General features: G+C 46.1%; 1 protein-coding gene across 1 annotated transcript in view; it reads right to left on the bottom strand.

Annotated features, from left to right (window-relative positions):
• LOC135541903 (guanine nucleotide-binding protein G(i) subunit alpha-2-like) overlaps nt 1-13,100 on the bottom strand; it is a 92,995-nt gene that overhangs the window by 23,354 nt on the left and 56,541 nt on the right. The window contains exon 2 of the mRNA XM_064968395.1: nt 3,971-4,013. Within this exon, the coding sequence (XP_064824467.1) occupies nt 3,971-4,013 (43 nt within the window). The remainder of the gene's footprint in view (nt 1-3,970; nt 4,014-13,100) is intronic.

Genomic DNA, 13,100 nt, shown 5'->3' with positions numbered 1-13,100 from the left:
AAGACGTTTTGGATGGCAAAGGTTGTTACACTTGGGAGGAGATACTGGCTGGAAGAGATCGCCTCCCATGGGAACAGGTGGAGGCACTTAGGAGAGCAGAGGCAGCCGGAGAGAGGAGCCAGCGATATGAGGGAACACGGTTGGCAAGGAAGCCCGAGAGTCAGCCCCAAAACCTTCTTGGGGGGAGGCTCACAGGGAGTAGGGCTACGCCAGGTAGGAGACCTGTGCAAACTCCCTGTGCTTACCGGGGGGCTAGAGAGACCGGGCAGGCACCGTGTTATGCAGTGGTGCGCACGGTGACCCCAGTGCGGGTGCATAGACCGGTGGGGTATATTCCAGCTCCTCGTATCGGCCGGGCTAGAGTGGGCATCGAGCCAGGTAAAGTTGGGCAGGCTCGGTGCTCAAGAGCTCCAGTGCGCCTGCACGGTCCAGTCTACCCAGTACCACCTTCACACCCCAGCCCTCCGGTGGCAGCTCCCCGCACCAGGCTTCCTGTGCGTGTCCTCGGCCCAGTACCACCAGTGCCAGCACCACGCATCAGACCTACTGTGCGCCTCGCCTGTTCAGCGCAGCCAGAGCCTTCCTCCTATCCTGCGCTGCTGGAGTCTCCCGCCTGTTTAGCGCAGCCCGAGCTGTCAGTCTGCATGGAGCAGCCAGAGCTGTCAGTCTGCAAGGAGCTGTCAGTCTGCATGGAGCAGCCAGAGTTGTCAGTCTGCAAGGAGCTGTCAGTCTGCAAGGAGCTGTCAGTCTGCATGGAGCTGTCAGTCTGCATGGAGCTGTCAGTCTACATGGAGCAGCCAGATCCGCCAGTCAGCCAGACTCTTCCGGATCCGCCAGTCAGCCAGACTCTTCCGGATCCGCCAGTCAGCCAGACTCTTCCGGATCCGCCAGTCAGCCAGACTCTTCCGGATCCGCCAGTCAGCCAGACTCTTCCGGATCCGCCAGTCAGCCAGACTCTTCCGGATCCGCCAGTCAGCCAGACTCTTCCGGATCCGCCAGTCAGCCAGACTCTTCCGGATCCGCCAGTCAGCCAGACTCTTCCGGATCCGCCAGTCAGCCAGACTCTTCCGGATCCGCCAGTCAGCCAGATCCGCCAGTCAGCCAGACTCTTCCAGATCCGCCAGTCCGCCAGTCAGCCAGACTCTTCCAGATCTGCCAGTCAGCCAGATCTGCCAGAACCGTCAACCAACCAGGATCTGCCGGATCCAACTACCTGGCTGAGCTTCATCTCAGTGCTGAGCTTCCTCTCAGTGCTGAGCTTCCTCTCAGTGCTGGGCTTCCTCTCAGTCCCGGGCTTCCTCTCAGTCCCGAGCTGCCCCCCAGTCCCGAGCTGCCCCCCAGTCCCGAGCTGCCCCCCAGTCCCGAGCTGCCCCCCTGTCCCGAGCTGCCCCCCTGTCCCGAGCTGCCCCCCTGTCCCGAGCTGCCCCCCTGTCCCGAGCTGCCCCCTGTCCCGAGCTGCCCCCTGTCCCGAGCTGCCCCCTGTCCCGAGCTGCCCCCTGTCCCGAGCTGCCCCCTGTCCCGAGCTGCCCCCTGTCCCGAGCTGCCCCCCTGTCCCGAGCTGCCCCCCTGTCCCGAGCTGCCCCGCTGTCCCGAGCTGCCCCCTGTCCCGAGCTGCCCCCTGTCCCGAGCTGCCCCCTTGTCCCGAGCTGCCCCCTGTCCCGAGCTGCCCCCCTGTCCCGAGCTGCCCCTCTGTCCCGAGCTGCCCCTCTGTCCCGAGCTGCCCCTCTGTCCCGAGCTGCCCCTCTGTCCCGAGCTGCCCCTCAGTCCAGTGGGGTTCTGGGTGGGGACTACTAGGCCATGGTCGGCGGCGAAGGTGGACTATCCTAGGACGCGAGGAGGGGGGACTAAGACATTTATAGAGTGGGTTCCACTTCCCGCGCCGGAGCCGCCACCATGGACAGACGCCCACCCGGACCCTCCCTATTGTTTTGATGTGCGTCCGGGAGTCCGCACCTTAGGGAGGGGGGGAAACATTGAAACATTGGACCAACACTTTACACGTTTTGTTCATATTTTTGTTCAGTATAATACAAATCATTTAAGTCAAAACAAGTTACTGGCTAATGGGTGACGTAGAAAGAGATTTCATCATCAGGATGGTTTTGACAGTGTTTCGCCCATGTATTACAGGGGTGTGTGTGTGGTGTGTATGTGTTATTAATCCAGTGTGAAATGGTTTAATAGCGTCAGTTGAATTGATCTGTGTGAGTGGATGAAAAAGGGATTGAAAGCATGGCACGACGAGAATGTGGAGGAATAATTCAACCATTGAAGAGTGTGTGTGTGAGTGTGTGTGTGAATATATAAAGGATAATTGTGTGTGCTTGCATTGATGTGTATGTGGGGGGAAGGTGTGTGTGTGTTTCGTTATTCCAGGCAGTAACGTCTGTGTTTGTCTTCAAGAATGTCTGTGAGAGGGATTGAGGGTTTAAATGTGCGTGTGTTTTCATTTGTGAGATTGAGCAGTGGGGTTATACAGAGACAACATTGCCTCCAGAGCCAAGGTGCTCATAACCATCAGCTTAAGTCCTACAGATTTACCCCAGCGCTCCTCAAAACACTGCATGGTTCAAGAACAGGTGAAGTAGGTGTTATAGTACACCCAGCCAGAGGCCACACAAAACAGGGGTGTGTGTTTGGCTGGATATTCAGATGCACAGGGCACCAACCAGTAACTAACCTATTCAATGTACTTTCCAGTTTGTGCATACATGTTTGGCATGAAAAACATGACAAAAGAGTAATGTGCTACAGAACATACAGGTCCAGATCTGCTACCAGGTTAACCTGTATCTTCTCTATATGTTTTAAATGATCCAGCGTGTCTAGTAGGAAGCATCCTGTACAGCGTAGACTTAAGATAACTGTATACTCTATTGTCAGAGTAGCTCCTTGGAATATGAGCTAGCAGGGACGGAGTCAATGCATTAATCATGGTGAGAAAAACTCCTCTGGTCCATACTTTTTTGTGTGTGTGTGTGTGTGTCCATTCCCGGGGAGACCTCAAACCCATTAAGTAACAGTTGAGAAAGAAACAGGCTTATGACTGTAAGTATAGGAAGTATTATGCACTTTATAGATCAAATCAAATCTTAGCTTAAAAATCACAAATGATCTTATCTTAAATCACATGCTTCGTAAACAACAGCCGTAGACTAACAGTGATCTGCTTACTTACAGGCCCTTCCCAACAATGCAGAGAGAAAAATTATAACACGAAAAATAAATACACAATGAGTAACAATAACTTGGCTATATACATGAGGTACCAGTACAGAGTCAATGTGCAGGGGTATGAGGTAATTGAGGTAGATATGTACATATATAGGTAGGAGAAAAGTGACTAGGTAACAGATGGAGAATAAACAGGAGCAGCAGCGTATGTGATGAGTCAAAAAGGTTAGTGCAAGATGGGTCAATGCAGATAGGGTTCTGCAATAGGCAGCCCGCAGGCCAAATGATTGGATTTGGCCCCCCAAGTTTTCTGAGATTGTTCGGGGAGGGGACATTAAAGACTGTAAAATGACCAGGAAATCAGCTCAAAGTGATTTTAAATGAGAAAATCTATTCCCAAGTATTCCCATGCATAGATAACGAGGCATATGTGATCGTATCCCAATGTAATCAAGGTTTTAAATTATTATGTTTTTGTCAAATGTGACATCTGTTTGGGCTTCTTGTGGTCAATTTGTAGTGTAAAAATGATTTCTAATTATGTTCCGGCCCCCCTATCATCCGCTGAAGAATAAAATTGGCGGAATATAATTGGGGACACCTTGTATAGATTATAGCATGAGAAAGGATATGTAGAGGATTCTGGGTAACTAGTTTAAGAATGTACTGTCCCTGTCTGCTTGTGTTGACAATGACATCAGAGTCAGGTTGTGATATTGGGTTAATTGCTCATGCTTGACGGGAACAGCAGCAAAACAAAACAATGCGGAGACAGCCAGACAGGCATGGAACTTACTTCATCTGTTTCACAATGGTGCTCTTCCCTGACTCTCCAGCACCTGCACAAAGAACAAAAACAGCCAGAGGTTAAAAATACACTCCCGTTAGTGGAGAAATGTAAACAGGCAGCAAGCAAGGCCACCTCACATATAAACCCCCTCCTCTTCCTCAGGCCTTAACGCTTACATGTATCTCTCCCTCTCCTTCCTTTCTGAGTAAATCCATCTCTTTTCATATTCCTTCCAGTCGCCCCCTATCCAGTTACAGCCTAACAGTCATGTCAATCTACAGTAGTGCATAATATAAACGGTAGTATCGTTATGCCTGGAGGCCCCCTCTCCACTCAGTGGGTGCCTCACTCTGTCTCATAGGGGTTCACAGAGTTTCCTACACCCAATAACTCCTGCGTCAACAGCACGGCCTGTGTGTTAACTTCAGAGGAAGCCGTCGTATTGTAACCCTCCCTCTCCACAGCCGCTGAGACAAGGCACTTCATCATCATTAGCGTTAAATTAAAACGTTGGAGTGCTTTCACAAACAGGATATGGGCCTGTTCTTTCAGATGACGTCATGTTGCTTGTTTCATGTTCAGGGTCCATAAGAAACTCATTGGGATATATTCCACTGCTGTACTGTTATGTTAAATAGTTGGCTGTCTGGATTAGAGGACAGCAGCACTGAGCAGTTAACTAATCACACAGCGCTAAATGACCCGCAGTCCACCACTAGGGTCATGGTCACTCTGACCCAACAACACTCACTGTTTATATGAAGTGTGTGTCTGTGTGTCAGATCGCACGTTACCCAACAGCAACCATAATCTTCCACCAACAACACACGCCACTGACATTCTACATTCCATCACAACAGTGATGTGAATTCAGAGCACAGAGCAGACACACAGTCAGACTGGGTGAATTCTCTCCATTTAAAACCTCCTTATAGTCCCCATGCTAACCGGCCAATCTAAGAGACGCATCCTCTGCTCCGTTACCCATTCTAAAGAAGCCACTCTCTCAGCTCCCAACAGTTAGAAAGTCACCCTGCACTGATCTGCTCCAGTAGGTGGGCTGAGTTGATAAGCTGAAATAAAGAAAGATGAGGGGAAATGGAGGCTTCAAGCCTTGAGCGAGAATTGAAATTGTAATTTTATTCCTAACTGAACACAGAGGGAAGTGACTCAGAGACACAGTGGAAAGTGTGTGTGTATACACGTTTGGGCACTTGCCCATTGTGTGTGTACACTCTATACTGATTCATATCTGTATTTTCTCAAGTGCATGGTGGGGTTGAAGCAATAATACGTTATGAATAAATCATATGAGATGTGAGCCTAATAACCCATGGTTCTGTCTGAGCATGTTCACAATCCTTCAACAATAACATATTGTCTAGAGTAGATTAGAGCCACAGGCTTTGTACACAGGCAGGCACTATACAATCCACTGTAAGGAAACTTTATAAAAAGCCGATTCCAATGTTGATTTTTTGACAGGATATTCTATAGAAATAAATGGGGGGGACAGAGAGACAGAATGCTACCAGGTTGCCTATAGAGAGTCCTACAGACTGTGGGTCCAGTGGTTACATAGAGCCAAGCTGGAAACACACTCCCAGAGAGTTCATAGACCTGTTAACATAGAGGCGTGATGTGACTGAACCCAGCTAGGCCTCCCCCCCCCCCCACCCACACACACACACACATATACACACAACATATTTTTCGCCCTTCACTTGCTCTTGCCCCATTTCTTTCTCTCACGCTGTCCCTCTCCCTCCCGCCATGTTGACGATGGTAAATAGAACCTTTGGAGTTTGTCCAGTAAAGCGGAGAACATTATGAGCTGTAATGACAGTACAACACTGAGGTTTATGACAACAAGAGAGGATATCTATTGACTGGACACACAAGTATCTCCTATAGACGGATACCTTCCATACTGACCTCTGAAAACCAGATTAGTGTATATGAGTACGAGGTTAGTAAGTGTGTGTGTGGGTTTGATAGATGAAAAATGTGTGTGCCCTCCTGCTATAATACCCCTGCATTGCTTGCTGTTTGGGGTTTTAGTCCATCAAGGTCACTTGGCATACAGGCTCTATAAACTGACATAAAACAACAACTGACACATCAATCGGTTCTTTCCAATTTAAGCTATTCTATGTGGGGCATTGAACAGTCAGCCTTGTGCAGACTCTGCCGCTAGGAAACAGAATCAATAGAACATATTTTCTGGTACTGTCCATCAGTTGCTTGCTTTTTATGTCACAATATCAGGGTTCAGATCTGCAAACTGTATTGTTAGGGGATCTTAAAAACCATGATCAGTCAATGGGAAATATCATTATACTCTTGGGTCAATTATTTCTTTTTAGGGCAATATCAGCAGAAATGTTACGAATAGGGAGGTTCAGGATCCTCATAACACATCATAGTAAAATGGGGGGATGTATTGCAAAAGGAAATAGCAAAATGGCACTATACTGGGGAAGATGGGTTCATCTGTGGACATCAGAGGGTTGTAGTTAAGATCACAATGAATGGTGTATTGGCCGCAGTGGGTGGAAATCCAGAACTTGAAGAGGAAATTATGAATATGTCAATTCTTTAACGACAGGTACTGTAGATGTGAGCCAAAATAGCTGTAAGCAGCAGTAGAAGTATTGTCGTCTGTTAGCTTACTCCAATCTGGGTAGGGGTGGTAGTGTAAAGGAAAAAAGTTTGAGAAACATTAAAGCCCCCCCCCCCCCAAAAAAACACTCAACGTTTACGTTGCCTTACTTGCTTATGTGGAAAAACAGCAAAATTGCCTACAGGGAATGCCAGTTGATGACAATGTAAACTGCCTAACTGGTTAAGCTGGAGGTAGCTAGTTCCTGCACACACACTCTCAGACATGGTGGTGTGTTATCACACTGCTGCTCCTGAACCATTCCTCTGCATTAATAATGTACGGACGCATGCGCAGGCGAGCCAGCGCTGCACTGAAGACCTTGAATATTTCATGTACCTGCCAACATGCAAAAGACCACTATGATGTTCACAGCACATCGTTGCATGCACACATGCAGTTGAGTCATACACAGGCATCCGTGCAAGCACATAATGTACACACAAACAAAACATTACATTAGACTAGTGCAAACACACACACTTAACCAAAGTAATTTGTGCTTCATTGTAAGCCACATCAACCTATTCAAGCCTTGTGGTATCTGATTTTTCAACTAGAACAGGTCTTTTGAATGGTAAAATGTAATAGAATTCAATTGCATCAAATTCAACAGATTCAAGTGTGGGTTTCTATCAGCACGGACTCTCAGAGCTGTGTTATGGCTGTTGTTGAAGACTGGCCTGCAGATATCATTGCTCTACCCATCTCTCTCTCTCTCTCCCACCCTCCCCCTCCCCCTCCCTCTCTCCAGATGGAATGCCAGGGACAGCCCCAATAGGGGACTACTCCCTCTCTCTAACACAACAAACACCCTTAATCCCATTCCGACTATATTCACTTTCACTCTACAAAGAGGAAACAATCTGAGCCTGGGTTCTGACCGCCTCTTTTCGACACAGCAGCCTTTGGTATTTGAGCAGATTAAAGCTGTGCAGAGGGAAGCCATTATGAGGAGGATGTTTAGTCTTCCTGCCTGACAGAGGAACTCAGACTGGAGGATAAGTGTGAGTGGATATAGGGCCATTGAGAGCGTCCCTCCACTGTAATAAAAGCATGATGACAGTAGCACAGACACACACTGTATCCCCCATATGGTGCTTCCACAGCCCAGAATCCTTCCAGACACAGTGTGGAAACTCTCCCTGCAGGACAGCACAATTGTTCACTGTGTGCTGAGTGTAAGACTGGGAGTGTGTGTTTGGGAGGGTGGGGGTGGGGGTGCATCGCTTGACCTCACATACTGACAGGGAAAACCTCCTATGGTGTGATATTGAGATGTACTGTATCACTATAAACAGTCCATTCATCCACTGCTCTAATGAAGATTTTCAAGAGCGAGGGGAGCTGACACACCTGTAGGGTTTCTGAGCCGCAGGGGGACAAACCCCTAACCAGAGGTGACAGCATTCCCTCCATTGTAATACTGAAGTTGTAAACTTGGCAGTAGAAAACCTGAACAGTATATTTGACCTCTCAGCTTCCCTATCAAACCTAAAAATGTCAAGCAGACAACCTCAGAAAATGAACAGCAATGACAAATGAGACCCAATTCGGGAAACTAGGCGCAAGTCACGACTTCACAGGAGAGATGTTTGAACGGGAAAAAATGTTTGTTTTTTTATCAAAATGCTTTTTTTGGGCAGAAATGCCTTCTTGAATAACTAACTTGTATGCCATCTGTAAATACAAATATGATTGTTAAATTATGAACCTTCTTGGTTAATAAGGCACAGAAAAAGCTAGCAACCTTCCCACTAGTCATGATTGGCTGAGATAATGAGTGGGCTGGACATGCCGAGAGAGGAGTTCGGTTTGGTCTACCATATTGAAGGCTGCTGTTTATTTCAGCTGATATATATATCAACAAATTGGTGGGGGCACTAGAACAGTCTACAGCACCCTACTAGAATTTGAAGTCAAACGTCTACTGTTTGTTGATAATATGATGCTTCTGTCCACAAGCAAGGAGGGCCTATAGTAGCACCTCGATCTTCTGCACAGATTCTGTCAGACCTGGGCCCTGACAGTAAATCTCAGTTAGACAGAAATAATGGTGTCCCTAAACATCAGCACCTCAGGTAACTTCCACAAAGCTGTAAACGATCTGCGAGACAAGGCAAAAAGGCCCTCCTATGCAATCAAAAGGAATATAAAATTTGACATACCAATTAGGTAAAGAAACCGCCGTAGGCAGACCAGGAAGACTGGGCAGTGTGTGTAAAATTCTGTATTTATTTTCTTAGTCAACCTTGAGTTCTGTTTCGTTGTGAACTTGATCGTAGCCCCGTCTTTCATTATTGTTCATTGATTTCACCTGTGTTGGTTACTCACCTGGTCTCATCAGCTCCTTAATTAGTTCAGTTCATTCTGTTAGTTCAGTTCACTTTGTTTGTGTCTTTCCTAGCTCGTTTGTGAGAACCAGTTATAGCCTTCAGTCCAAGTTGAATCACCTGCCTGTTTGCCTACCTGTGTATGAACATTGCCTGTGCCCATGGTTCCTGCCTTCTGCGAAGGTGAAATAAACACCTGCCGCGCTCTGCACGTGAATAACACCTTTTTCTCCCTGAGTATTCATTACAGTGTGCACAGACTGTAGCCTCAAAATGAGGTGGAAACTGAGCTGCACTTCCTAACCTCCTGCCAAATGTATGACCGTATTAGAGACACATATTTCCCTCAGATTACACAGACCCCAAAAAATGTAAAAACAAATCCAATATCTATTGGGTGAAATACCACAGTGTGCAATCACAGCAGCAAGACGTGTGACCTGTTGCCACAGGAAAAGGGCAACCAGTGAAGAACAAACACCACTGTAAATACAACCAATATTTATGTTTATTTATTTTCCCTTTTTACTTTAACTATTTGCACATTGTTAAAACTCTGTATAGACATATGCCATTTGAAATGTCTTTACACTCACAAAAGTTCCAAAATAATGTTTGCTGTTCATGTTTTATTGTTTATTACAGTGAGGGAAAAAAGTATTTGATCCCCTGCTGATTATGTACGTTTGCCCACTGATGAAGAAATTATCCGTCTATAATTTTAATGGTAGGTGTATTTGAACAGTGAGAGACAGAATAACAACAACAAAATTGTTGGCAATCACAGAGGTCAGACATTTCTTGTTGTTGGCCACCAGGTTTGCACACATCTCTGGGGGGATTTTGTCCCACTCCTCTTTGCAGATCTTCTCCAAGTCATTAAGGTTTCGAGGCTGACGTTTGGCAACTCGAACCTTCAGCTCCCTCCACAGATTTTCTATGGGATTAAGGTCTGGAGACTGGCCTTGCCACTCCAGGACCTTAATGTGCTTCTTCTTGAGCCACTCCTTTGTTGCCTTGGCCGTGTGTTTTGGGTTATTGTCATGCTGGAATACCCATCCATGACCCATTTTCTAATCCAAGATTTGACGGTACATGGCCCCGTCCATCGTCCCTTTGATGCGGTGAAGTTGTCCTGTCCCCTTAGCAGAAAAACAACCCCTTATCATAATGTTTCCACCTCCATGTTTGACGGTGAGGATGGTGTTCTTGGCGTCATAGGCAGCATTCCTCCTTTTCCAAACACGGCGAGTTGAGTTGATGCCAAAGAGTTCCATTTTGGTCTCATCTGACCACAACACTTTCACCCAGTTGTCCTCTGAATCATTCAGATGTTCATTGGCAAACTTCAGATGGGCCGTGCTTTCTTGAGCAGGGGGACCTTGCAGGCCTTCACGGTGGAGTGTGTTACCAATTGTTTTCTTGGTGACTATGGTCCCAGCTGCCTTGAGATCATTGACAGATCCTCCCGTGTAGTTCTGGGCTGATTCCTCACCGTTCTCATGATAATTGCAACTCCACGAGGTGAGATCTTGCATGAAGCCCCAGGCCGAGGGAGATTGACAGTTATTTTGTGTTTCTTCCATTTGCGAATAATCGCACCAACTGTTGTCACCTTCTCACCAAGCTGCTTGGCAATGGTGGAGAGTTTGGAATCTGATTGATTGATTGCTTCTGTGGACAGGTGTCTTTGATACAGGTAACAAACTGAGATTAGGAGCACTCCCTTTAAGAGTGTGCTCCTAATCTCAGTTTGTTAACTGTATAAAAAGACACCTGGGAGCCAGAAATCTTTCTGATTGAGAGGGGGTCAAATACCTATTTCCCTCATTAAAATGCAAATCAATTTATAACATTTTTGACATGCGTTTTTCGGGATTCTTTTGTTGTTATTCTGTTTCTCACTGTTCAAATAAACCTGTCATTAAAATTATAGACTGATAATTTCTTTGTCAGTGGCAAATGTACTTTTTTCCCTCACTGTATCTATTTCACATGCTCTGGCAATGTAAACATAAGTTTCCCATGGGGGGGGAGAGAACAGTGGGATCAAGCTCCACTTACAGAGGCCAGAAAATTCCAGGGATATGAGCAAAACAAATACTGCCCGCTGCCTAGCAACCAGGCAATGGAGGAGATAGTTGTGGTTACATCCATTGACTGAAGCTGAGTAGGGAGGCCCTTTTCCAAAAAGCATGAAAGAGGGGAAAAAAGAGTTGGGGGTGAGGGAAAAGGACCAGGACCCAGGAAATTGCCTCATTATCAATCAGGCCCAGTGTGGACTGGCAGGAGAGGAGGGTGCAGAGGCAGAAGCAGAGAGCACAACCAACAGAGGAGAATGTGCCAGGGGTGGATGTGCTATGCCAGGGGTGGCTGCGCCAGGGTGCCCACTGGAATAAATGAGACCCAGCTGCAGCAGTACAAACCCAGGGCCAGATCTATGAAGGGTAGAGAGAAAACAACACGGAACACTGACATTACCACAGCAGCCAGGGAGAGGCAGCTCACCAGTTTCAATCACATTTCATTCTGAAAATATTAGTCTAGCTAGGAGCTGTTCTACAGAACATGGGTACAATCCAGACATACAAACAGCCCCACCACACAGAAACAAACAAACAAGCTCATACTCACACACCCACTTAAATCATCTGTCCTGGGGGGGGGGGGGGGAACTAATATTGTATACTTTTCAAAACAAATATCCATGTCTTATGAGAAGAACTTGAGCTGTCTGTATATAGGAGATGTTTAAATCACGAGGTACCTGATAGCACACAGGTCCCCTATGAGCACCCAGCCCACAGAGCTACACCACTAATCGCAAAATAAGGGGAGAACGCATTGATCCCGAGTAGAGCTGGTGCGGTGACAGTATTACCGCCACACTGGCGGTCACGAGTCATGAAGGCAGTCAAATTCCACGTGACCGTTTAGTTACGGTAATTAGGCTTCTCCAAGCTCTGATGCTGCTGCTGGTCAATAGCAGCCTACCAAACTTGCTAACTGCCTGGTACTCAGCACTCTATTGTCCCTCTAATCACGCTGACATAAATGCAAATGTTTTCAAAAATCTGATCAAACACTTAATGAGAGCCCATGAGCTCATGTTGCGCAACATTTCTATAGGATATGCAACTGCGTGAGCAAACAGAGTGATGGCCAGAGTGATCCCATCAGCTTTTTAAAGCTCGGCCTACTATATTTTTACTCAACTTTCCTAATATTAGGCACATTGCTTATATTTACAACAGGATTATAGCCCACCTGGCTGGCATGAAAATGAACCACGGAAAAAGCATCCTCCATTTGCTATTTAAGTGCATAGATTATGCATTTTTTCCACTGCCCCTGTTTCGATACAGCTGTATGTATATGTAAAGGTATATGTAAAGTATATATGTAATGACAAGATTAAATCAAGAATAGTCTGATGGGTGTTAATATTAGCACATCACTTATATAGGTCTTGTGAATGATGCCCAGCATAAGAAACAACAACATTTGCGAATCATTATTGCACACCTCATCTAGCCTAGCACATAGGCCTATTTGTTTTGATAAGGTTCATATCACAACTACAGTGAACAAATAACTTCTTAAAATGAAGCACATTAATCCGCTTTACAAGGGGTGTAGAACCTAACTGGTACACATAAACAGCACAAGTTTCAATTTTGGGGAAGATTATTTTCACCATAAAAATTCACCTTTATAATAAAAGCATTACATGCATAATCACATTTGCGGTCACTTTTGATAATGGTGTTTTTCCTCTAATGGAACCACTTATAGCCTATAGTGCACATTGCTGCACTTATAATGTGAATAAATAGCCTACTAGTTTATCAACATTTTAAGCTAAACATTCTGATCTGTTGCGTCAGCCACATTTCATACATTTTTGTGGGGATGCTAGTGGTTGTATTAATTTGGGATCCATCGCATCCCACAACTGTCCCAGACTATGTTTGGAATATTTATTTCTTGCACAGAATATAATAGGTTGACTTTTGTACTATGGGGGATAGTAGATTAACATAGGCTAGTGTTTTTCTTGTTCATTAGGCCTACCCATCTTGTTGGCTGGTGAAAAGTAAAATGTGGACAGTTCTTCCAATATCTTCAATATGCACCTTGG

This window comes from Oncorhynchus masou, chromosome 6, assembly GCF_036934945.1.
Source record: "Oncorhynchus masou masou isolate Uvic2021 chromosome 6, UVic_Omas_1.1, whole genome shotgun sequence".
In the NCBI taxonomy this organism is placed as follows: Eukaryota; Metazoa; Chordata; class Actinopteri; order Salmoniformes; family Salmonidae; genus Oncorhynchus; species Oncorhynchus masou.
The sequence above is the reverse complement of the archived record's forward strand: the minus strand, read 5'-3'. Positions and strand labels throughout refer to the sequence as shown.